The 24,797-nt window shown below is 37.9% G+C and overlaps 2 protein-coding genes across 8 annotated transcripts in view; one reads left to right on the top strand and one right to left on the bottom strand.

Moving 5' to 3' along the window:
* The first annotated feature begins 1,057 nt into the window (after positions 1 to 1,057).
* On the top strand, positions 1,058 to 8,567 carry arid6 (AT-rich interaction domain 6). 4 transcript variants are annotated; one of them, XM_036140439.1, is made up of 7 exons: positions 1,058 to 1,078; positions 4,271 to 4,361; positions 4,773 to 4,929; positions 5,468 to 5,520; positions 5,951 to 6,048; positions 6,136 to 6,277; positions 6,604 to 8,567. In XM_036140439.1, the coding sequence occupies exons 3-7, from the start codon at positions 4,785 to 4,787 to the stop codon at positions 7,840 to 7,842; spliced, it is 1,677 nt and encodes a 558-aa protein (XP_035996332.1). In that variant the 5' UTR covers positions 1,058 to 1,078; positions 4,271 to 4,361; positions 4,773 to 4,784; the 3' UTR covers positions 7,843 to 8,567. The 4 variants fall into 4 exon arrangements, with proteins under 4 accessions (XP_035996332.1, XP_021166512.2, XP_021166513.2 ...); XM_021310837.2 differs by lacking the exon at positions 1,058 to 1,078 and adding an exon at positions 4,098 to 4,199; XM_021310838.2 differs by lacking the exon at positions 1,058 to 1,078 and adding an exon at positions 4,110 to 4,145.
* Positions 8,568 to 11,996: 3,429 nt separating this feature from the next.
* Positions 11,997 to 24,797, bottom strand: part of LOC105918022 (rhotekin) — a 34,585-nt gene continuing 21,784 nt past the window's right edge. For 2 of the 4 annotated variants that reach the window (XM_021310840.2, XM_036140438.1), the window contains exons 13-14: positions 22,792 to 22,879; positions 13,458 to 13,578 (exon numbers count right to left, since the gene is read on the bottom strand). In XM_021310840.2, coding sequence (XP_021166515.2) covers positions 13,572 to 13,578; positions 22,792 to 22,879 — 95 coding nt within the window. In that variant the 3' untranslated portion in view covers positions 13,458 to 13,571. Of the gene's footprint in view, positions 13,579 to 22,791; positions 22,880 to 24,797 lie in introns of all 4 variants that reach the window. The other 2 variants (XM_036140436.1, XM_036140437.1) reach the window with 1 other exon arrangement.

Below are 24,797 nucleotides of genomic sequence, written 5' to 3'. Positions count from 1 at the left end.
AAGAGCGAGTTTAGAGGATGCAAATTCGATATGCACCCACATAGGATGCTCTTCATCAGATGCGTTGTCAATTCAGTACAGACGTTATACATAATGCAGGACCAGTATTAGTGAAGAAATTGGGCAATGCTAAGCCATTTTGGGAGCTGCAGCAGGATATTCTGATATATTTTAATTATATATATATTGTGTGTATAATATGATTGATTTTGACTTTGTAAAGTGCCTCGAGATAACATGTTTATGAATTGGCGCTATATAATAAATTTAATTGATATATTATATAATATATATATATATCTAATTTATATATATAATATATAATATATATATTATATATATATATAGTACATACATATGATATATGCACTTGAAATAAGATTATTTTAAGGTTTCAGTGGAAGTTACTCTTACCTGCTCAAATAAAGGACAAATACACTCATTTCAAGAAAATCTTTTAGTTCCCTTTTGCAATGTAGAAACCTGGCTGAACCAATGTTTAACTAAACTGACACAATCTACTAGGGATAGTGGGAGACCAGACCATCTGCCAAAGTCTAATTTACACCTCTCCAGGAAGGTGGATAAACGTTTGGAGAAAAGACAATTGATTGGATTTGTATTATACCCCCCCCCCCCCAAATATTTAAGTTTGTTTGTAGCAAATTTGAAAGGAAGAATAGAAAGGGGCATATTTCTGCCTAGAGATTTGATGAGAATTTCACTCTCATGGACGCTTATAATCTGAAAAGGCCCCAAATTTCTCAAAGATACTCAGGACCATGGAAAGAGAGGCACCTGGATTAGAACTGTACTAAAGGAGGCTTTTGGCATACTAAAAAAATGTATGAACTTGCCAAGCTCTGGTTTGCCTTCAAACCCAACCTCCAGTCACATCCAGGTGTAATGTTTCTGGCACTGGAGCTGATCCTATTACTACTCAGCACACCTGTTCAGTTTCCACCATGCCTGCAATTAACTCTCAATGGTTTCACCTGTTCCCACCTCCATTTAAACTCCATTCTGTCCAGTCTCCAGTGCCATAACGTCTCTACTCCTCTCTCCTCACATGCCGTCGGTAAGAGCTTTCCAGCCTCTGCTTATTTTTGCTTCCCTGCCTGTTTGTTCCCGACCAGATCTCTGCCCTTCTGTTTTTTGAGCCTGCCCTCTGTTCTTATTGCCTGCCTGAAGTCCGCCTGGTGCTTCCTGTTATTTTGGACGGCCTCTTGGGAACTTTCTTGTTTTGATGGACAGCATTCTTCCGGTTCTGGAGTGGTCAGCTGCTGGAGTTCTGTCTGCTTTTTTTCAGTTATTTAAATCACGGGGGTTTTTTTGTTCCACTGGATCTTTTGTAAATATTAAACATATACTCCAAGTCTGGTTGAATATCGGGTTCTGTTAAATCAGTCATTACACCAGGTGGCTAGAGGCTCAATAGCCATGACAAATAAGAGGAGGTAAAAGAGAAAGCCCTGCCTGGTTCCACGATAAACGGGGCCATCGGGAGTGTATTTGTGAACTGAGGAGACTGTGTCTTGGATTAAAAAAATTTATACAGGATACAAAATCTGAATTAAAACCACATTTCTGCAGAACAAAAGTAAAGTCAATTCACCCTGTATAAGGCCTTCTCAGCATCCAGTGAGATGAAGATTTTCTTTCTGAACATCACTTCTAGAAAGTTCAAAGTAGGAGATCTAAGTGTTTTTCAAGAGCCTCCTCGTGTAAAATTGTGGTCCTTCCACTCAAGGTTATCATCCTCTCATACTGGCCAAGGCCTAGTGTTGACCAATGCATAGAAAATTTAAATCAAGTCTTCAAATCAGCAGTAATCAAGAGCCCCCCACCAACACACACACACACACACACACAGTAATTGTATTTATCGTTACTTTAATCCATCATTCATCCAGCTTTTCCACTTAACTTGAGACAGTAACTTGATACTGTTGACTGGCTGTTTTTGTTGTTGTTGGCAGATAGTCCCATATTTTTGAATTCAGGAGAAACAATATCCCAACCATGACTTCACCTTTGTCCTTTACATGCTTTTATAATGCTGATTCTGCAGAGAGGCTTAGGGGGGATTAAAAAAAACCTGATTTCACTCATTTGACTTATCCAATTTTCATGTAGGGTTTCTACGTCTGCATTGTCACAGGTTCAGTTCAGCGTACCAGCAGCAGTTTGATAAATAGAGCCCCACCCTTTGGATTCCTAAAACCTGAGCTGACTACAACCCCCACAGACAAACAATTGTCACTGCAGATAAATGACAAGGTGCTGACAGATGCAAAACTGAAGCCAAGAAATTATTACGAGAACACTAAGCAAGTATTTATTCAACTGCAATTATATTTGCTATTCAATCACATTCGTTCTGCATATCCGTTGATTTGAATTCCACCCTTGTATATGGGTTTCTGTATTTCAGTTTCCCAGTAAATCTGACTATTGTTTGTTTTCAAAAGGGAAAAACATTGGAATTCTAATTGCATTTAGAACATCTGAATGATAACAATTGCACACAGAAAACTTCAGTGGAGATTGACTGGCACTGGCACTGAATCAAGCTATTAGCTTGACTTAACTTTGTAGTTATGACCAGGATGTTATGACTTTAGTGGGCGCTTTTATTAAGTGCCCACTAAAGGTAATTGGTTGACCTGGAATTTATTTAGGTGTGTCATGCTAAAGGGTCTTGCTCTTGTGTGAGCTTATGGCTAGAGACTAGTTTCATTTGTGCTGGCAAAGTATGCAGCACAAACTCTAAAAAGAAAACCCCATACCAACCACATACTTCCTTCTTCCTTAATGATAAACATCAAAAATAAAGCTTATCTACCAGAGATGTCAAATATCTCGACAGTATATTTTGGTTTTAGTCCATAAATGTTCTTTTCTGTTTCGTTCACGCGTCAAGAAATCTTGCATTTCTTTGGAATAGGGGGGATTTGTCTTTAGCAGTTCATGCAGCTGCAGCATAACAGCAGAAACTCATTGATTTATTAAGTATACTTTACTACCACTGGGTTGGACTCCCTTTTGTTCTTGGGACTTCTGTAATTCTTCACGTCATAGATTAACAAGATGTCAGAACCATTCAGAGGTTTTGGTCCGTACTGACATGATAGCGTCAGTCAGTTGTCGCTGAACTGTTGACTGCACATCCATGATACAAATCGCACATTCTACTGAATCTCAAAGAGGCTGTTTTATATTTAGAACTGCTGACTGGAGGCCATGGGAGTACAGCAAACATCCTGTCATGTTCACCAAAACAGTTTGAGATGATTTGAGCTTTGTGACATGGTGCAGTACAGTGCTGGAGGTTGCCATCAGAAGATCAGTTGTTACTAAGAGGGCAAAAGAGTGCCAAGAAAATATCCCTATCACCAATAGATCCCATCATCAGCACAACCTTTGAGACAAGCTGGGAATGTGTGTCACTGGATCAGGTAATGTATTTCCAATCTGTCATTGTTAGTTGTTGTCAGCCTATCAAAACAGGAGCATCAGTTTTCATTTCTTAGTTGACAAGAGTGACACCCGGTGTGGTGTTTGGCACTATAACCCATCTGCTTCAAGATTTGACTTCTTGTGCATTTAGAGATGTTGTTCAGCATATATTGGTGGGCATATAAGCTGTAAGCACCCTGTTTTTGAATATTGAGTATTGTCAATCCATTTTAACAACCTAACTCAACATGAGGAACCTGCTGTGGCACATTAACTTGAAAACAGTGGACATTTATGTACAAGGTCATCATGTTCACACAATGTGTTTCTATGTCTTCATGCGTTTAGAAACATGTTCTACAGGGAATGCAAAAAGGTTCATTTTACATCCTATTAAGACAATTGTGAGCTAAATTAAAATCTGCTGTACCAAAATGTAGTTCCCTTCACTGCTCTGCTTTCACATTCAAGGCCAGTTGCACTAAATGACTCTGAAAGGTTTAGTAAAGTAATAGCATCAAAAGATGATCAAAGTAAGGAACGTATCCAAATAGAGAATATGGTGGCAGCCAATTTTTACCGTTCCCTTCTAATAGTCTATTCCTGCACATCTTTTTTTCAGGTTACATACTCAGGAGCGAGTTGAACTGGTTTGACAATCCCAATCTCAGCAGGAAGTTGTTTGAGTAAACACCCCCTTCTGCTATTTTATCACTTTGTCGCAAAGGCTATAAGGACAAGTGCGTGACTGGCGTAGCTAGACCTTAATAAGCTGTTGCAGTGATTTAAGTTGACTTTTAACTTTCTGCAGGGATCACTGACCAACACGGCTTCCCAGCTTGTTTTCTGACTCGCAGGGAAATGAGATAAAGCTTTCCAAATTTATCGTTTCAGCGGAAACAGTAAGTAATACTTGGGTTAAAATTCAGATATAAGTAGCTCATGATAATCAATCAGTTAGATGGTGTACCATTTTTGTGAAATTTTTTCAGTCTCTGTTTATGTTTGATGTTGGGTGATTTTATTTGGATGGAATAAGAAGCTATTTTTAACCATTTCTTCTCTATTATGGATCCAAATGGATTATAGATATTTTTAACAAAATCGTGGAAGTAAGGGAATAAAAGACAGCTTTGATGCTAGTTTTCTGTCTCATGCCAACGGTATGAACGATTGATTCCAATGAGATAAGTAAAGGTTTCAGTCAACTTGATGGGGCTCTGTAGTGAAAAGATGTAAAGTTGGAATTAAATCTCGAAGAAAAAAAATCTCAATATTGCTCCCCTAAAGTTTCTCTTTGTTGTTGTTTTCAGGTACAAGTAAAAATGGCACAGATGGAACCCCAAGAGGACAGTCCCAAAACCTCAACAGAGGAGCTCACAGAGGAAGAGTTCCTCAAAAATCTCTACCTTTTCATGAAGAAGCGAGACACCCCCATTGAGAGGATCCCTAATCTGGGCTTCAAACAAAGTAATTATCATTGTAAATCAGCAGAAGCCGATGTTCATTTGCCTTAACTTTAGGCATTTACACAGTAACATTATTACATCATCATTCTTGTGAAATTCCGGCTGCATTTGTTTTTACAAAACATGTTGTAATGTGTGGCCTCCACATCTAGTAAACATCTCAGGAAACATCCACACATCGAAGTGTGATATTTTGTGTATCTTAAAAAAAGTTATCACTAAAAATACAACTGAATCATAATAACATAATTTTTCCTATAGCTAGGATGTTTACCTAAAAAAGATTTGGATGCCTCAATAATTCTAGAAGTAAAGAAACTAAAGATTCACAAATCATGTTCTACATGATGTATTTTTATCCTTGTGAATATCATACTTTAAATAACTAATTCTCTAGGTTAGGAAAAAGGAAAAGTGTTTTGTATGACGCAAAGTAATATGAAAAAGAAGAACTGGATTGTAACGAATGACAAGGAAATGCACAGATTTTACATGTAAATATTAATAACATTTATTCATGTTTTTCACTTGCTTTCCAGTTGATTTATTTCTGATGTTCAAGACTGTCAGTGACTTGGGTGGCTATCATCAGGTAATCCAGTTTTCTACTTTATGAAACATAATATAATCATTATTGTTTACTTTCATTGAAGTCCATCTAATGCTCTCTATGAAGTAAAACCGTTAATTTCTAAACTGTATGACAGTTTTAAACTCATCTATTTTTTTAATGATTTGTTAATCTTCTTTTAAATGCTGTTAAAACTGACATCAAAATGCTAGCATGTTTTTGCATTGCTATACAGTAACTTTTAAAATCACATTAAAAAACAATTATAAATGGCAGAACTGCAAGCTATAAAGTTTTCTTGGTCATTTCTAGCGGTCGATACTGATTGTGTACTAAAGCTGTGCACCCACATTTTATTTCTCCTTTAGTTAAATTGTTGTAGTCTGTCTCAGTGTTTCTTATACCCTTTATGGACAAGTAGACATGAACTAATCTATCTTCTAACCTCCAGGTGACTTCTCATCAGCTGTGGAAACGGGTTTACAACACACTGGGAGGAAACCCTCGAAGCACAAGTGCAGCCACCTGCACACGCAGACACTATGAAAAGTAAGAGCGGTTGTCCATGCATGCAGTATGAGTGGGTGGTTTTATTACATTGGAAGCATTTATCTGATTTGATTTTAATCTGTGCAGGTTGCTTCTACCTTACGAGTGTCACCTGAAAGGCGTATTAATGAGTACCGTGCCTCACCATCAGCAGAGACCTTACCGCTACAACAAAGATGACGATGGGGGCCAAAGGCCATCAAAACGCAGGCTGTCAACACTACCGCCGGTTCGTGTCATTTTAAACTCTTTTACAACTGTAACATATACAATATGTTTGCTAAATAACAACATTGTGTCAATTTTATTGACTTATAAATATATTGTTTCTGGTGTAGGAATAAATTGCTTTAGTGTGTAAGAAGGCCTACCTTTTCATTTAATGACAAGAGGAATGGTAAATTTGATCAAAACTGTAGAAATGTTGAGAATATGCTTTTTTGATTACTTTAAAGTTCAAATCAGAATTTAAGATTCTAATCTTGTCATCATTTTCATTAAGTGAGGTTAAATTAGTATAATTAGGTCACAAAACAAATCTTATTTTTCCCTCAGGGACCTCACTGCTTCCAGTCAGACCCACACGGGAATCTCTACCCTCTGCCTCTCCAGTACCACCATTACTACCATCCAGCACACCCTCTTCTGCCATCTTATGTCCCTATCGCGCCCTCTGCAATAACACCACATGGCCCCCCTGCTCCCAAGCTTGTACGATTCCCCATCCCACAGACTCATGAAGACTTGACCGACTTTGGAAATGGGCCTCTGCAAAAACTTCGCAATATGGCGGAGCAGTACAAGATCTCATCTGGATTGTCAACTTCTGAACCCCTAAATCTGAGCAAGAAAGCTTCAGCCCAAGAGTCCAACACTAACCCTGCCTCATCATTCTCCCCACCTTCATCCAGCAAGAATCCCAGGTTTCTAAACAAACCATCAACGCTCTACACCCGTCATCCTGGCGGCACAGTGAGAAGTGAGGGAAATGAGACAGAGGACGATGAATCCAGCAAAGGTGTTCTGACCCTTTCTGAGTCTGAGAAACAGAACGAGACCCACGATGCCTCTGTCAAAGCCCCATCACCCTCAGACAGCCCAATATTTATTTCCGCTCTGATGCCTGAACTAGACAAAGACGCCATTGTAGCAACACCAAAACCCAGCTCTCTGAAAGCAGAATTTCCAGTTCAGCCAGCAAAGGACAGAGACGGCAGAACAGATGTAGAGGGTTTCAATCTCAGTCATGTTCTGCCAAGGATTGCCAGTGAGAAGGAAGGCAAGATGGAAATTGAGGTCCCACTGTCCGTGTTTCGCAACTGGCTCAAGTTGTACGGTCCTTCTTCTAAGCTGCCTGAAGCTAAAGAGCTTCTTGCCTCTCATTATGTGGAGTCCTTGGGAAAAAAGAGCTTGTTGGAAATGGATATTTCCCCGACAGACCTGAGATTTCATAGTCCTCAAGATCAGAGTTCCGCTGAGGACCTGAGGCTAAGGCACAAACCAAGCCTCGTGCCAAACACAGAGAAGGAGAATGACCAGGACTGTCATTTCACCAGTTGCAAGACTTCAGGTGGCCTTCCAAGAAAAGGGGGAGCTGGTGAGGACATCTGGCCAGTCAATCAGCAGGATATCAATATGTCATACAAGCTCAAGTCAACAGATTTATGGGACACCTATTCCAAAGAGACTATGCTTCCCCACAGTCTAACTAAACCCAATTCCAGTCTCCCGAGAGTGCAAGCACCTAAGTTCTACATTGAAGACTTGGTTTTCCGAGAGGGATGCAGAGATTAGAACTAAAGCCTTCAGCTGTGCTGATAGTAAACTCCAGCCATGTATCTGTGTTTCCCCTGACCACCGAAGACATGACGACGCTCATGACAATCAGGGAAAGACACCAACACCACATTTAAGCTGTTTCCGATAATTAAACTCCTTGTTAACTTATGTAACATTAAGAAAGATATTATTTTGAAATAATATGTCATCAGGTATTGTAAGTTGCATGACTTTTAAAGATGATAGCACAAACAAGAAATAAGAAAATATATGATTTTAAAAAAAACTTAAATTCTGAATCTGAAGAAAATGAGATTCATGAGTTTCATGTTTTATATCTCTATCAAGTAGTTAATTCCAATTTAACTTAAGAAATGTCATAATAAATATTAGAGCATGGAGGAAACAAATGTCATGCATGTTTAAAACAAAAAAACTTATGCTAGCTTTCATTCCACTTTACTTCTGAAGTTAGCTGATTTTCAGAATTTCGAATTTACTGTAAAGATGTAAATAAGATTTTGTATTGTCACTTTTTTTATCTTAATCCTAATAATACTTTTGTAAATATTTTCCTGTCTATATTCCTTCTGTTGGAAAAACATTATTACTGTAAACATAAAACTACATGTATAATTTATCAGTATGAGGTCTCTTCGACGAGTTCTGAATATTCTGTACAGAAACATACCTTGTACATAATTTTAATTGTGAGAATCAAATAAATTCTGCAAAAATTGGATTGTTGAATGCTTACTTAATTTGATATATTTGTTGATGTCTTGCAGAACCTGCCTCTCAGTTTTATCGTTCCAAACCAATAATATAATTTAATTGTTTGTCTTGTTTTTACTTTCTTTTTGAGAGAACTGCATATTTGTTTAGCACGTTTTCCACCAACGGTTGCCACGTGATGACTCAGGTGAGGGACATTTTTGTTTCTGTCCGGGAAATTGCTGGAATTACTTGGCAATAAGTAAGAGCTACATTCAAGACCTAATTTAGCCAACAACAACAAAGAAACACAAGGAAATTTAAAACGAGGCTGATGAAAACATTTTTACATAGGAAAGCAACTAAGCAATGATTCAAGATTGAGACTAAAATACAGTTGACTTGTGATACAGCAAAAATCAGACAAAATGTTCAGAAGAACAGCATTTATTATTTAAAAAGCAATACCAAGAAAATAATGAGAAAACAAAAAGTCTTAAACTGCTGCGACAAGGCTAGTGGTAATCCAAAGGTTCATTAGAACATATTTCTATATCTATTGCTACTGAATCTTAAAGTAATATGTCTTCCTTCACATATGAATGCATTTCTGAACTGTTGGCTTTGCATATTGTTTTATACTATAAGATATTTTAGGGCAAAATTCTCATGCAGTGAACAAGCTTTTTCTTTCTTTTAATGGCCGAACACCTGCAATACATGTGCAACCTGTTACACTACTGTCCCAGCTTTAATTACTGCTGTCTCATCTACAGTGATACCATGCATAAATCTGTGGCGAGACAATGACATCCAGGCAGCAGTGACACTCCCTTCGCTGTAACAGCAGACACTGAATATTGCGTGCAGATTGTTTGCTGACGTCACAAATATGTTGTTTATCACAAATCCATTATCTGTTGCAGTTCTTCAGTCTATTTGAGATGAATGGAGCTTTAACTCATTAGCAGCAGGTGACAATAAGGAGCAAGCCCTTGTCTTCCAAGCTAATAACATTTCTATTTCTGTGTTAGATTTGGTGACGTGTTATTGTTTTTGTTGGCAATAACCAGATAGTAGGGCTGGGCAAATAAAGGCCACGTACAGGTCTTGACAGGCTGTTTCTTAACTCGTGGCATGTGGATATTCACCTGTTTCAATGTCATGTCATTTGTGTTACATAAAATCACCTGAGAACAGTTTAAGCATTTCATGTAGCATTTATCCTGAGGCTTAACAGGCTGCATACATACAGTATTTTTCCTTGAACCCTGTAGATTTATCCTCTTGGCTTACGGCATTTGATGTCTATAATTTCAGACACAGCTTCATGCAAGAGCTATGAAAAAAGTAATCAGACTAGTCAATGTTTTTAGTTATGTTTGACTCAGAAATCATATGGACGAACATTTATGCAAGTACCTAAATTTGACATGTTAGACATGTTAATGTTTTTCCCCACTAAATGTTTTTCTATTTCATTTGTATTAAGACATTTCTAATCGCATTACATATTTTGTAATGAGGTTTATTGACATATAATTGACATACGATAGTGACAAATAGTGACAATGATCCATGTATATACAAGTATAACTAAATAACTACATGAATTATGTGATGTCAGAATGTTTAACACATGAAGAGTAGGCTTAGAGAGCCAAGAAAATAGCTGAAATTTGTGCTAGTCCACAAGGATTTCTCAATACCAAACATCACACGGTGTCATGATGGGTTAAAGCAAATAACTCTTGCAACCTTATTGTTACGCTGTCCCAAGATGTGCTTCTAAACTTGTGATTGCTCCAGTGAACACTATTTGGGGCATCACTCATAGCTGGAAAGAACATAATTTCACCATGATTTGGCCAAGACAAAGTGCTCACTGGCTCAGATTTCTGAAGAACTCAAAAAATAAGAAAAAGAAATCTCCAAGACCCAAAGACTTACCTGGGGTGATTATAAACGTCTTTTTTTTGTTGTTGTTGTTGTTGTTTTTTTTATGAAAATAATACGTAACACACTAAACCTCAAGGGCTTCTATATGCACTTACCACAAGACTTCACTCCAGAGAAAGAACACGTTGTAGCTCATTTAAAGTTTGCTGCCTAGCAGTTCAACAAGTCAATAAAATATTGGGGAGATATAGTTAGTTAGATTGCAGATTTCATTGTACACACATTGTTTAGAGAAGATAAAAACTGTGCTGCCTTCACCCAAGAAACCGCATATCAACCCTGAAGTCTGGAGGTAGGAACAAAGAGGTGTGGTTTGGTTTTCCAGTATATGGTGCTGGCTGATTTTCTATATTTGAGGAAAGGATGGGCATAAAAATATACCAGGGCATTCTTGGCAAGAGCTTGAAGGTAAAATGAGGATGGATTTTCAGACAATGATCCTAAATGCACAGCCAAGGGAACTCTCAACTGATTTCAAAGAAAGAAAGAAAGCACTGGTAGAATGGTCCATTCAATCAACTAAATTAACTCCAGTTGAAAAATTATAATAAAAAAAAAAAAAACTGAATCAAGTCTGGGCACATTGAAAAGGCCTCCAGATCCTTAAAGATCTGAAGACAATTCACCTGGGAGAATAGGTCAAACTCACATCTGAACAATGCATGTAAATACTATTTAGTTAAACAGTTTAATACTTATTCCCTTTGCTAACCCTAGTCCTATGACAGGAAACAAGTAGTAAACTACACAGAGAACAAAGGAGAGAATGCAAAGTATTAACCTATTTCCATAAAAGAAGAATTAGTTTCACAGCTAGAATCCCTGAGAAATCATTGAACTACAAAACTTCAGCGTGCACCTGCTCTCTCTTTCTTTTCCCAAATACCTGAATTGTGGGACACACACATGAACGTGTTGATCTTGCTGGCCAAGTAAAAGGCTGTAATTTTCAAAGAAACATTGGATCCAAAATAAGTAGTCTGCCATCTGAGTAACTGCTGACAATATCCTGGCCAAAAATAAGATTAGCCGCTTAAATCTGGCAAATCCTGAACTCTTGCAGGAAAAAATCTATAAGAATTATAGATTACCAACAAGAGACAGTATCCCTGATCATGTCAGGAAAGCCAGTTTTCTCCCACTGCATGAAGAAGACACATTTTTAACCATAACCCTGCACACCTGCATATTCCAATCCAAGAAGGCGTTTGCCCCAGTGGGGCCACTGCCACACAACTCACTTCCTCCACTAGGTGCCCTCCACTGTTTGTCAGAACTGGTTGTGCCTGGGTTGTGAAAAATAATAAAAATAGTCTAGGATGAAACATTGTTTATTTTATTTTGTTTCCTGTTCTTTGTGATATCAAAAGGGCCATCTTGTGAGAGTCCAACAGACCACTGAGCCTTGATACTACAAAAACTAGTTTTGTTGTGCTTCTTAGGTTGCAACAGACTTTTGATGATGATGGTCCAGTCACGCAAGTTTGCTCCGTTTTACTTCTGTTTTCTCTTTATTTAATTTCACTAAACTGCATTGACATCTTCCCAACTGCTGTCAAGAGGGCCATCTTGTAAGAGTCCATAACAAGTTTTTTGCCGCCATCTTGGTAATGTCAACTCTAACGCTAATCAACAGAATATTAAAAATCAATTGTCCAAATACTTATTGATCTCCAATTTGACAAATGATTAATAAAACATAATTTTATCAAAATAATATAGTATTTTCCCTTCTTCTTTTGCATAGCAAACTAGATGTTCTAACACAAACCCGTACTTATTCTTAATTAGCTTGAAAGATAATTTTACTTCATTTCAAATTCCTCAAAACAAACCATGGTTCTTAAACAAACATAATCACACTGATCTGTGATATCAATGCATCATTTTATTAGTTATCGGTTTTAGTTTTATCATCTGTTCCTTTTTCCACGGTTTATCAGTTTTGCTTGTACTTTTCAGTTTACTTGAAGATTACTGGCTTAATTAAAGATTTTGTTGACCAAAGAAAATTAAATGGAAATACAAGTAATTTGTTGAAAAATTATTGTATTTTGGAAATACTAACCCTGTTTTTTTTTTGTATGTGTGTTTAGGGCTTGGTTTAAAGTGCCAGTGCGTGAATTCACTCCTATTTTTCAGTACTACCGCACACCTCACCTGGCAGGTGTTCACAAAACAATAATTGACAAAGAACTTTTGGCAAATGTTACCTGATGATCAGCTGGTGCCTAGATTTGGTCATTTTAAATTAAAACTACAAATGTTAGTTATTGCCTTTGGCACTTTTCAGACCTTTGAATGGTCCTATTGTTGCATATAATGTGATTTGTGGACTTTGTTTTGATTTGTATGTGTGGAATAGATGATAATACTAGCAATCTTGTGTGACTTTTAGGGTACGGTAATTGTTTTATTGGGCATAGACTTACAGGATTTTTTTTTCAACGTCACACGTTAACAATATTCCAAGATTGCACAAGCATACAGTATAAACACAATGCATCAACAAGCAGCCAACAATACAGCTACTATGCTGTGTCTGCCAATGGGTGGGGCGCTGTCAGCTTACTGTAAAAATGTTTGTCTTGTGAATTAGCCTTGACGAAGCCAGACTATTTATTTGGTTTCCGTATGAAAGTCTGAAAGCTAAAAGGTACAAGCTGACAGATAAATTTGTCTTAATTGGAACATTTCTTACAAGAAAAATGTAAAAGCCAAATGACATTTTAGATGTACAGACGTAGTTTTTCTAGTACATTTTTTTATTTCAAAATCACACAATGTTAAAATATTCAGAGGAAGGTTATAATTTCCGAAATTACAGTGTTTCTGTTTACATTTTAATTGCAAGCTAACACTTCAAATGTTTTTCCTTCATTCAGTGAGGTTCTAGATTTGTGTGTAAGGAGAACACAAACAGTAAGAACAATAAAACAAGCATAGTGTCTTTAAAGAATTTGCGCAAGCAGCATTTATCATCTTCTTGTCCATTTCGACAAGATTTAAAAACCACAGGCAGGAAGAATAGGTGTAATTGTCTGCTATCCGCTGTCTCTCGGTCAAGATGATTAATAGCTGGGGGGAGGAAAAGAAGAAACATGGTCAGTCAGCTATAGCTTTAAAGGATAGGTAATAATAGCACCTGTTGTTTCAAATCGGAACAGCACATACGCAACAGCCTGCCACTGACAATAGCCTATTATACCGTTTCCTCAACAGTCTGTTGCTGCTGTAAAAACACTGTTTTTACGGAGCAGAATACAACAGTATTCTGCTCCGTTTATGGTCTGCTTTTCTTACTGGGTTCCAAGTTAGCAGGCTGCTGCTCTTTTGCCAACATAAAATACCAAATGCTACGCTCTGTTTTGGGAACCCTGGGAACTCTCACATGATTGGCTCAGGGAAAAAAGAATATGTCCCTTTTTACATATTGGATTTTATTCATTTAAAAGCATGATAGAAAGCAACTTGTTAATGCATTAAGTAAAACAGGCCCCAGCAGTTAAAGAGACGCAAAGATGAGAAAATAGTAAACCTAAGAAGGTAGTGGTGCATTGAGTAGAGAACATTTACATCAAAGATGACAAAGTTATTGTGCCTGTATCCATGTATACCTGCTGAAGTGTGGGGATGTGTGTGTGCACAGAAGCCGAGGTAGAGGTTAGGAAATTGGTTTCATACAGAGAGAGCAGCCAGTCCACCCAACCCCTCCTCCAATACGCCGAGGGGCAGTCTCCCATTGCCCAAACTCCACAGGCTGGAAAGAATCAAAGACCCAGCAAGCTACCTGGACCAATATGTTATTTGTATATATTTAATTGACATGGTGTAGTAGTACAAGGAAGGGAGGTGAAAGACCAAGGAAACGTTTGTTGTTTTCTTTTTTTGTGGTTGCCACAGACATGTGACAACATTCCTGTCTTGCATAAAAAAATAAATCACACCCTTGGCCGTTGATTTTTTTTAAAGACAGAACACATACTCTTATCTTCAGATCTGTGAGAATGAGGATATGGATATTTTTATAACATGACAACACAAAGCACAAACTTCATGAATCATTCTGACAAGGTTGTGACCACCTGTCCATAAGTGAAATGATATATCATTCCCTCTAGGAAATGTGTTTGGCTTAACCCGGTAAACTGTGAATTTTTCATATATTATTATATCGTATTTATCAATAAAGTTACAATCATCAACAGGATAAGGATTTAACCAGGGTAAGGCTCCTTGAAATCAAAGATTTATTTTATAAGAGTGTCCTAACAACGAGACAGTTAAACAGTTAGTTACCAAAAAAAGCACAATACCAATAAGATCATTAAATAAAACCTAGTCTCCTAAAATCAGTTTAAACAGTGGAATATAGATTTTGTTTTTGTTAAATCATTTATAAGACGCTTGAAGGAATAAAAATAGACCAGCTCTTTCAAATTAAGTTAATCCTGAAGCAGATTCTAGGCCGATGTTGCTGCAAAATAAAATGCTTTTGTACCAAATTTGGTGCAGACTCTAGTCACAGTCAATAAAAATAAGTCCTATGAAAGCAAATGATATGACCATGCAGGCTTCTGATAAAAAAGGGAAATCAAAAAAGGGGGAAGTAGTCATTGTAGTGTCTTAAGTGAATACGGCACAGTGGCATTCTCATCTAAAAAAAATAGCCTAAAAGATGATTTTGACTTTTAAAATACCTTAACATTTTTATTTATCTTAGTTTGAGCCCCTTTCCCATTACAAGCCCCAGGATTTAAAGTCCCAGGCTTTGATTTCCCGGGGCAATCCAAAGTCTGGTGCTTTTAAGTTTGTCACGTTTCCATTTGACAAGGGCCATTTATGTAAATCGGCCAAATGGCATATAGGGAAGTTGTGAGAAAAACTACAGTACCGCTCAGCTCCAGCACACGTCTAGAAAACTTAAGGGTCGCTTATCGTTTCTTTTTTTCCTTCAGGCGTGGTTCATGGTTTGTAAATAGCAAAAGAGTTCACAGTACATCAACTTCGGTTTACATGAAAAGTCAGTCTTAGCAAAAAATTTTATTGTGCAAAGAAAATTAAACGGCTTCGTTTGATAATTAGTACTAGATTATCAGTCCAACTACAGGACTTTGGCAAAAAAGTTTTTTAATTAACTGGCAAAAACATCCAGCCAAGATCTTCACATTTGATATCTGGTAAATGCAGAAATTCCCCACAAACGCTGTTTATTGACTTTTCAGCTGCAACGAACAAATCCACGACTGTCTGGCCGACTAAACGCTGCAGCAACGGGGTTTCCCACTGCAGCCTCCTTGATGAGTCTGTCAGCGGAGATCTGGCGCTCCCAACAAGTCTGAATATAGAATTAAAATTGCCTGTTAATCCTGGTAAACCGACTGCACAGTTGAAGTTTGGAGGTGTTCTTTCTCGCATATTAAAACTTATTTTCCTGATAAATTAAGGGTAAGGGTAAATTAAGGGTAGAAAATTGTTTGTAACCATCTCCTTACTGCTGCCCCCCCCCCCACACACTCACACACACACACACACACACACACACATACACACACACACACTTAAACAAAGCCCCAGGCTTGTTGAAAAGTCCTAGACCAGGACCTTTTTCCCAGGGAAAGTAAAGCCCAGGGAAAGACTTAGACAACTTTACTTATCATTTTGTATGCACAGAGTGTGTACAGAATGAAATACAGAAAGTGAAGTCCCCTAAGTGGAAACGCTAGGTCAGCTAGGTGGGCTTTTGAAACCTTTTGAGGTCTAATGGAAAAGTGCCTATAGATTTACCTGACTCCGCCAGATAGATTTGCTCCGCATATCCATCTGGAAACCTTCCTTTGAAGTAATTTTGGGAAGGGGCGAAAATACTGGTTAGCTGATTGGCCTATGTTGGTGATAGACGGGCCAAATAAACCAATCAGATTCGTCGTCGCTCGTAACAGAGCGACGACGAAAACACAACCACAAGCCAAGCTACTCTTGCTGCTGCAGGTAAAGGCTCGTTAGCTCAGCAAATAAATAAATTCCGATAAAACTTGCTCGATAGCCACGCTAACGCTAGTTTCATCGGCTGAAGCCGCCATGTTGTTTAGACTGAACTGACGCGCTTCCCGTTGCGTCACACCTCAACCCGCCTCAAAGCCAACGCTGATTGGACGTTCGTTTGGTGAACGGCTCCAAATTTTCTTTAACGGAGAGTAGCCAGACTGATCTGCGAGTGAAACCTTGAAAGCTCGCGAGATCAGGATGGTCTCACGAGGCTACCTATAGATACCCTAACTTTTATAAATCAGAGCTTAGAACCCAGATGATAACACATTTTTTTAGGAAATGACTGATTAACAGATACATTTATCTTTCCATAAGAACATAGAAATTCCCAGCTAGCAGGTCCAACTAAAAGGTCAGACAAAATGTACATAAAATGTTATTTTGCATAGAAATTATTTGCTAAAATAATTCTAGAACAGGAAAATACATGCTGGCGGAAATGAATGTGTTCAAGGTGAAACCAGAGGAGTGTTGTAAAAGCTGAACTTTGTTATTGTGTTAAGTTGTCACCTCACATATATCAAATATCAAACTGTTCAGTACAACCAGTTCTGTGTGGCGTCTTGTGACCAATCACTGGCTTTTTCCTGCACACAAAGCTTAACACTGCCAAACAACAACCACATTCTTTCCAGATTAAAACTGCTTGCATTTGTTTGACCGGCAGTATAACAACTTAATTTATAGGTTAGTGTTTTATGACATAGCCCACATTGTATTAAAGGTGCCATTGTGTTTTATTTTGGGAGGTATTTGTCTTGCTTAACCTTATTGACATCTGTAAAGTTACGTCACAGTTGACCTCAAGAAGCCTGTAAAAAGAAGACTGCGATCTTACTCAACGTCTGCTTATGTCCTCAATGTGAATAGCATAGTTAAACTGTAATAACAAGGTACAAAAGCTTGACTCAACTACGTAAAACACCCTGCATATCTGTATATGATCATATTATTTGCTATTAATGACAAAAATCAAATGATGCAATTGCATTCTCACCCATTATCACTACAATGGTAAATTATCTCATAAAAGTACTCATGTCTATTGAACTTTTTCACATTTCGTCATGTTATAGCTGCAAACTTCAAGGTATTTGATTGGGATTTTATGTGATTAAGCAACAAAAAGTAGTACATAATTGTAAAGTGAACGAAATAAATTATACAAGGATTTCTAATTTGTTTAAATAACACTCTGAAAAGTGTGGAGCATATTTGTATTTAGTCCTAGAATCAGTAAATAGCCCTCCTGTTGTGGCTTTAAACTCCTTGTTATCCAAAGTTGTCTGGCCACCTGTTTCGTCCATTATTCAACATTAATTTGTCTTGAAGCCAACAGTTGTTCATGATCAAAAAAGTTGATGTTAATGTTGAATTAAACCGGAGCTGAAAATGTGGAGACATTCTGTTTCACGTTTGAAAGTCTACACAAAAAAAAAGCATAATATTCAGGTTACAATTTTTTTCTCCTATTCATACTAGTTATTTCCTGTATTCAGTGTTTTGTCCTGTTATTCATTGCGATGAATGAAGCTTGGTTTATGCTTGACGCGCGTGTTTCACGTAGATACGAGACACACTGAATCAAGCCGATAACTTTTGCTGCATTTATTGCTAAAGTCAATATTGTTCTAGGCTCGAGGGGACAGTGTAGGGCACCTACGGCAAGCGTACAACACCGCACTACGTCTAGAAGTAGAACACACTGTTGTTTCCAACTTTTAATATTTCCTCGTGTTTTCCAAGAGTGGCAGTAATTTCTTTCCAACAATCTGTTGATCGTGGTAATCTTTATGGGCTGACTCATTGTGGTCAATCTCCACTGGTAGAAGCTCCAGCTCATCTGCCATGTTTTTATGCATGGGACTCTCTGTGTAGTTAGACAATATTCTAGGTGCATGGAGTGAAATATTTGGGCAGCGGGAGGCCGTGCAGAGAGGCGTGGTTGCTGAAACTACGTAATTTGGTCGAGTGACGCCAAGCGGACCTCGCGGCTGCGTCAAGCTTTAATCTTTCAATTTGCAAAAATGGAAATTTCATAAAGACGGTCAGATTATTGTCAATTTAAGATGAAGTAGCAATGGTTGTAAGTAAAATAATGTACATAGAAAAGGAACACTTTAAAAACACACCAGATCTCAAATGGGGGGAAAAAAAACCATGCTGACAACTATACTGATATGGAATGAGTAATGTGTTAGAAACAAAAGCATGACATATCATTTGATGAAAACGATCAAGCCACAGTAGGCTTAATCTGAAGTCACAGAGGAAATTAAACTGAAAACCTGATGCAGCAGGCTAGTCCAATTTGCTGAAATGTTCTTGCAGCAACTCAGAATGGTACTGTGTAGTTTGCATGGCCTCCTTGTGCTTGTATGCATGCATGACAATGTCTGGGCATGATCCTTATAACATGACAGATGGTATCTCCTTCCAGGTCCTGACCAGGGCATCGCTGAACTCCTGTAAAGTCTGAGGTGCAGCATGGTGGCGTTGAATGGATCTAAACATGGTGTTCCAGAGATGTTCTATTGGATTTAATCCAGGGGAGTGTGGAGGCCAGTGTATGATATCAAGTCCTTCATCCTCCAGAAACTGCCATCCAAGACTGGGGAATATCATGCACCAGGAGTGAAACCCAGGACCCACTAAACCAGCTTCTCCAGACTCTTTTACGTGCGCTCAGAGTGAACTTACTCTCATCTATGAAAAGAACATGGGACAAGTGAAAACCTGCCAATTTTGGTTTTCTCTTTTAAATGCCTGTCAAGCTCCTCTGTGCCGGGCAGTGAGCACAAGGCCTATGAGAGGACGTTGGACCCTCAGACCACCTTCATGAAGTCCATTTCTTATGGCTTGGGCCAGTGGCCCACTGGAGGTCATTTTGTAGAGCTCTGGCAGTAATCATACTGTTCCTCCTTGGAAGGAGCAGATACTGGTCCTGCTGCTGGGTTAAAGGTCCCCAACCGCCATGTCCCTTTCTCCCTACCTGCATTGAAATTAAAATAAACACTGACAGGCTGGTTTGACGTTGTCTTCATGATTCAAATCTTATATCTATTGCGTGTTTTTCATTATCAGAATCTGTTGTGCTTGGTATTTGTACTGTTCTACATTCCTTCTTGGAACAGTCTGTACTGGCACAGAAATTCAGATTTCTATTGATAAAACCTGAGTTAAGTAAGAAGCACACACAGAGCTAAATTGTGGATCTATACAGGATAATATCATGTTTGATGAATGGTATCTACTGCTTGTATGACTTATGTAATGGCAACTATTAAGTAATTAATTAAATAATATTTATGCATAATATTTTTTTTTCTTTTCTAGATGACAGTGCCTGTACATCTTGTAACACTCACAGCTTTTGGCTGTGATTCTGTCTGTGCTGCTGACTGCTGCCGTCTCACTCTGCTCCCTGTGCTGCTCTACCGATTATTCCCTGATTTCCTGCACCTGTGATTCCTCTAATTAGTGGTGCTGTTACATATTGTGAGTAGAGCTTCCAGCGTTCTTTGACTGCCTTCCTGTGCGTGACTCGGTTTGTTTGGACTCCTGCCTGTTTGCCTCACCCTCGTTGGACTCTCCTGTTGGTTCTCAGTTTCTGGATATCAGCAGTAAAAATATTAACAATGCTCGTGCCTTACTTGGCACGGTCGACAGGTTACCAAACCCTCCTGTGACCGTGGCATCTGAACTCCACAAGGGTTTTCAACAAGTTTGCTAACTTCTTTAATGAGAGAATCCAAATGATTAGAAGGGCAATCTGGACATCAATTTCAAAATCAGTACCAAAGTTGTGGTAGAACAACTAGAACTGATTTTAGCCTAATGACCAAGTTCTGCCAAATAAATTACAAAAGCTTAGAAGAAATTGTACAACAGCTAAGTTCCCTCTCCTGCTGTCTCGATGTTCTACTCACAGCTTTAAGAAAGTTTTGCCTGTTATAACATCTGATTTGACTCAGATAGTAAACACATCCTTTCTTTCAGGTGTATTCCCTCAGTTCCTAAAAACAGCAATTATCAAACCACTGATGGTTTGATAATTGATAACTGAAAAACAACAAATTAGATAAATTACTACTGCAGAAATACAGGCCCATCTCAAACCTCCGTTTTATCTGTAAGATTATTGAAAAAGCTGTGTTTCAACAATTAAATACCTTCTTAACTATGACCAGCTCCTTTGATGTTTTCCAGTCAGGTTTCTGTGCTCACCACAGTACAGAGACTGCCCTTGTCAAGGTGTTTAATAAAATCCATACAAATGCATATAGTGGAAGAACCACGGTGGTGGTCTTATTGGACCTCAGTGCAGCATTTGATACTGTTGATTACTCCATTCTGTTTGAGTGTCTGGGCTGGGCCGGCCTTTCTGGAACAGCACTCAACTTGTTTAAATCCTACTTAAAGGACAGGGAATTTATGTGTCAGTAGGTAACGTTACATCAGAGACCACATAAATCACATGTGGGGTTCCCCAAGGGTCCATCTTGAGTCCCACCCTATTCAATATCTACATGCTCCCTTTAGAAGATGTCCACATGAGCGATCACTGTTGTGTTTTTTGACCTGTTCTCTCTTCCTGAGCCATCACCTTTAAACTTAAAGCGACAAAGGTGGATTTGGCGTGCTCTGATGGTGCAGATTTGGAGAGCACACCCTATATACGGAGGCCCTAGTCCTCGACGTGGTGGACCTGGGTTCAGTTCTGGCCTGAGATCCTTTGCCGCACGTCTTCCCCCCTCTCTCAAACCCTCTTTCCTGTCAACCTATTTTGAAAAAATTAGCCACTAGGTCCACAAAAACCCAGAAAAATATTTTTTTAAAAAGCCAGAAGGGCCGATTAAAACAGAGAGTATCTCTGATAGATTCTGTGCCATGTTCGAACCATGTTCCTTTAATGAATGTCTTAATGTTGACAATTTTATGCAATCAATATGCAGCTATCTTTCATTATCTGCGCTACTATTCCACTGCAATGTACTTTCCTCAGTAATGTTTTATTTTCTTATGTTCTGTTCATGTACAACACTTTGAATTGTCTTGTCACTGCCTTGTTCTATTATTGCCTTGCCTTAATCATAGCTGATGACTAGTAGGCCGTTCAGGTTGAACAAACTTTCATACACAATATGCTCCATTTACATGCATCATTGGCTACAATCTACCTGTGTCGCATTATTCAGTGCTCCACAGCATTCCCCATATGTTGTAGCTTCAACCTTCTTTGAATTTTTTAAATCATTTGAGGCTTTTAATTCGACTCGGTATTATAGATTTTAATATTTCTGTAATCATCCATATACTTGTTGACATTGGTATGAAGATATCAAACGACACTGACCGAATGATTATACGTAATTATTATTTTGCAATTGCCTTTATTCTCATTTTCAGTTTGGCAATGCTGTGCCAGTATTCCTTGCTTTTTTGAGACAACTTTATATTACATTATATGATGATTTTTGCTTCATATATTATATTTTTGGAAGTAAAGTCTCAATCACACTAAAACAAACAATGGCTGTCTTATAAACCAGAGGGTTATAAAATAATGTGTGGTTAATTCTCCTAACTCCTGAAAAATCCAGACATATCTAGTATCTTATTTAGATTCAAGATAAGCAGCTCACTAGTTTTTCCCTCACTCAGGTGTTGGTTCGTTCTTTACACACCCCATAACCAGACTACTTAAGCATCACAATCTCTTCCAGACCTCAATAGTGTGACATGGTTAGCTGAAAGTTCTACTTTGAAACCTGTATTTTTTTAGTAGTTAGGGACATTTTTGTTGTTGAAAAGTGAGAAATACAACTAAAGGTAATTCAACACAAAAGAATAGCTAAAAAACACCTAATATGTATGGAGTTAAACAAAATATTGTGCTTTAAGTATTAATCCTCAACATCTTTTGTTGACATATTTTGTATTGAAATCATGCAACAAAATATGCATTGATCGTTTAGCCGGAAACTGACTTTCCATCGAAACTGATTGACAGTGAAAGCAATGCAAATATAAAAGAACAGTAACCCTCCCTTTTTAGTGTTATCAAATTTAGGATTAGTGCAAGCTGTGTTGAACTGTTGCAACAAGTGATTATGTTTATCAGCTGAGTATTAAGAGGACGTTCTTATTAAATCGGTTGCAAGAAAAGCCAACAAATCTTTCTAATGTGTCAGCTGAACAAAAAAAAAGTAAAAGTGGTGAGACTGTGATGTATCATACCTTTCCTTGTAGTAAGAGGACAGTAATGTACGCATCTCATTAGAGAGATCTGGAATGGTAGGACCAATTCTCGGAGTGGAGGGAGTTACTGTAAAGGAAGAGGAAGAAAAAAAATACTACGTCTCATTATCAAACTCTACATCAACTAAAGTAAAACTCCCTGAGCCAGAAAAGGTGGTGAGGGATCGAATATCAGGAAGTTAAGAGAAATATTTTTTATTATTTTCTTTCTGTCACGTCTGTTTGAACTATTGGAACAATTGGTAACAGCATGCGTTTTTCCCCCCTATGTTTACGGCATGGAGTGTTGCATATCTTTCCATCAGCATAAGTTCCATTTTTATCAACAGATGCAGCAGATAATGTGCCCATTCTTGACGACAGCGTCTGGCTTTTTGTCCCAGGATATTGTTTTGCAATGTTTGTTATTCATTCAGAGTTGTTTGTCCATTTTAAGGATAGGTTTCTTGTTGCTGATAAGCACAAACCTTTTGTGACATTTATTATCACAATTACTGAACTGAAAAGAAAGGCTATTGTTTAAGCAGATATTGTAATATAAATGCAGGTTTTGATGTGATGTGACTCTTCAACAACAAATAAATTACATTTGTGCCTTTTTAAAACTGGTACTTAATTTAAAAAAAGTGCACAAAGCATCCAAATTAGTTGTCACTAATTGTGCTCGTCTCCACTTGTTTTGTGTGTGTCTTATGTCTGCAGGGATTCAGGGAGTGTAATATTATTTAACTAACAAAAAAAATCATATTCAAATATTTTTGTGCAAATATTCATTCAAAAGGGTTATAAATACAGGATTAGATATTATTTCCATGAATATTTAGCTCTTTTTTTTACCAATATCTTTACAATGGTAACATTTTCAAATAATTTCAAAAGATTATTTTAATTTTATTTGTACCTCATAAAACCCATATTTGATTTCAGTTCAAAATTAAAAACTAGAAAAACTGATAACAGCTTTGACTGGACCTTTAAGCCAGAGGTTGGCAAGCATTGGAGTCAGAAATCAATATTTCCAGTTAGTGGGGAAAACTGAATTAAAGGTAATGCTGATATTGATTGGACTTGCTTTTCAATACATTTAGATTTTTTTGTTGTTGTGTTCTACTTTGTTTGCTGTGCTCCCAACTAGTCAAATTGAAAAGACCATACAGTAGCTTTGATTTATTAGTTTTACTTCTTGAAGAGGTTAAATGAGTTATAATGATTACTGTTCATAAAAAAGGTCTTGACATGAAATGACTGAGGCAAGCAAAAGCAACTCAGTTTGTTAAATAATTCTTAATAAGTAAAAAGGTATTCTTTCATTTAGGCTGCGTGTTCACATGAATGGGAGCCCAAAAAAATCTATTTTTGAAATCATTTTTGAAACCCGGTCCCAGAAACAGCCCCATTTTTTTTTTCAATGTCAACATGCCAGGCGCATGTTTTGTTAAACGATGACAATGATGACATCATACCTTCGCCTCTCTCATCACTCACACAAAATGTGACAAAACCCTGCCCCAATACTCCTTGAACGAGTGTTCCCGCTGAGGGTGTGACTGTGTAGTGTGCCACAATTCTCCAGAAAGGCATGTTCTGAAAATAAAAACGTTGTAAAATAGATCTTTTACAGTTCCCAGTGACTTCAAGGGAGGCCAAACCACTTCCGCATGAACCTCTGGGGCCTAAAGCCAAACACTGAAATGATCAAGTCAAAATAATCACAAGTCTGCAGTTTGTTTAAAGCTGCCTTCTGAAACATCAGCTTCTCTGTATCCACGCAGAGTTTCAGAGAACAAATAAATAGTATTGAGGTTTTTATTTCCTAGCCAATAAGACTGCTGCAAAGACCGAGCCCCCTTTGCGCCCTCTACCCTACTCTACTGAAGTGTATAACCCACAATTCATTGCTGAATGTGACGTTTTGAGCTACAAGCAGAGGCGGTTGTAGACCAAATTTACCAGGGGGGCCAAGATGGGGTCAGTGTTTTTTTCAC

The sequence above is a fragment of the Fundulus heteroclitus genome, chromosome 8, assembly GCF_011125445.2.
Source record: "Fundulus heteroclitus isolate FHET01 chromosome 8, MU-UCD_Fhet_4.1, whole genome shotgun sequence".
NCBI lineage: Eukaryota > Metazoa > Chordata > Actinopteri > Cyprinodontiformes > Fundulidae > Fundulus > Fundulus heteroclitus.
Note: the sequence above shows the minus strand (reverse complement) of the source record. Positions and strands in the feature narration are given on the sequence as shown.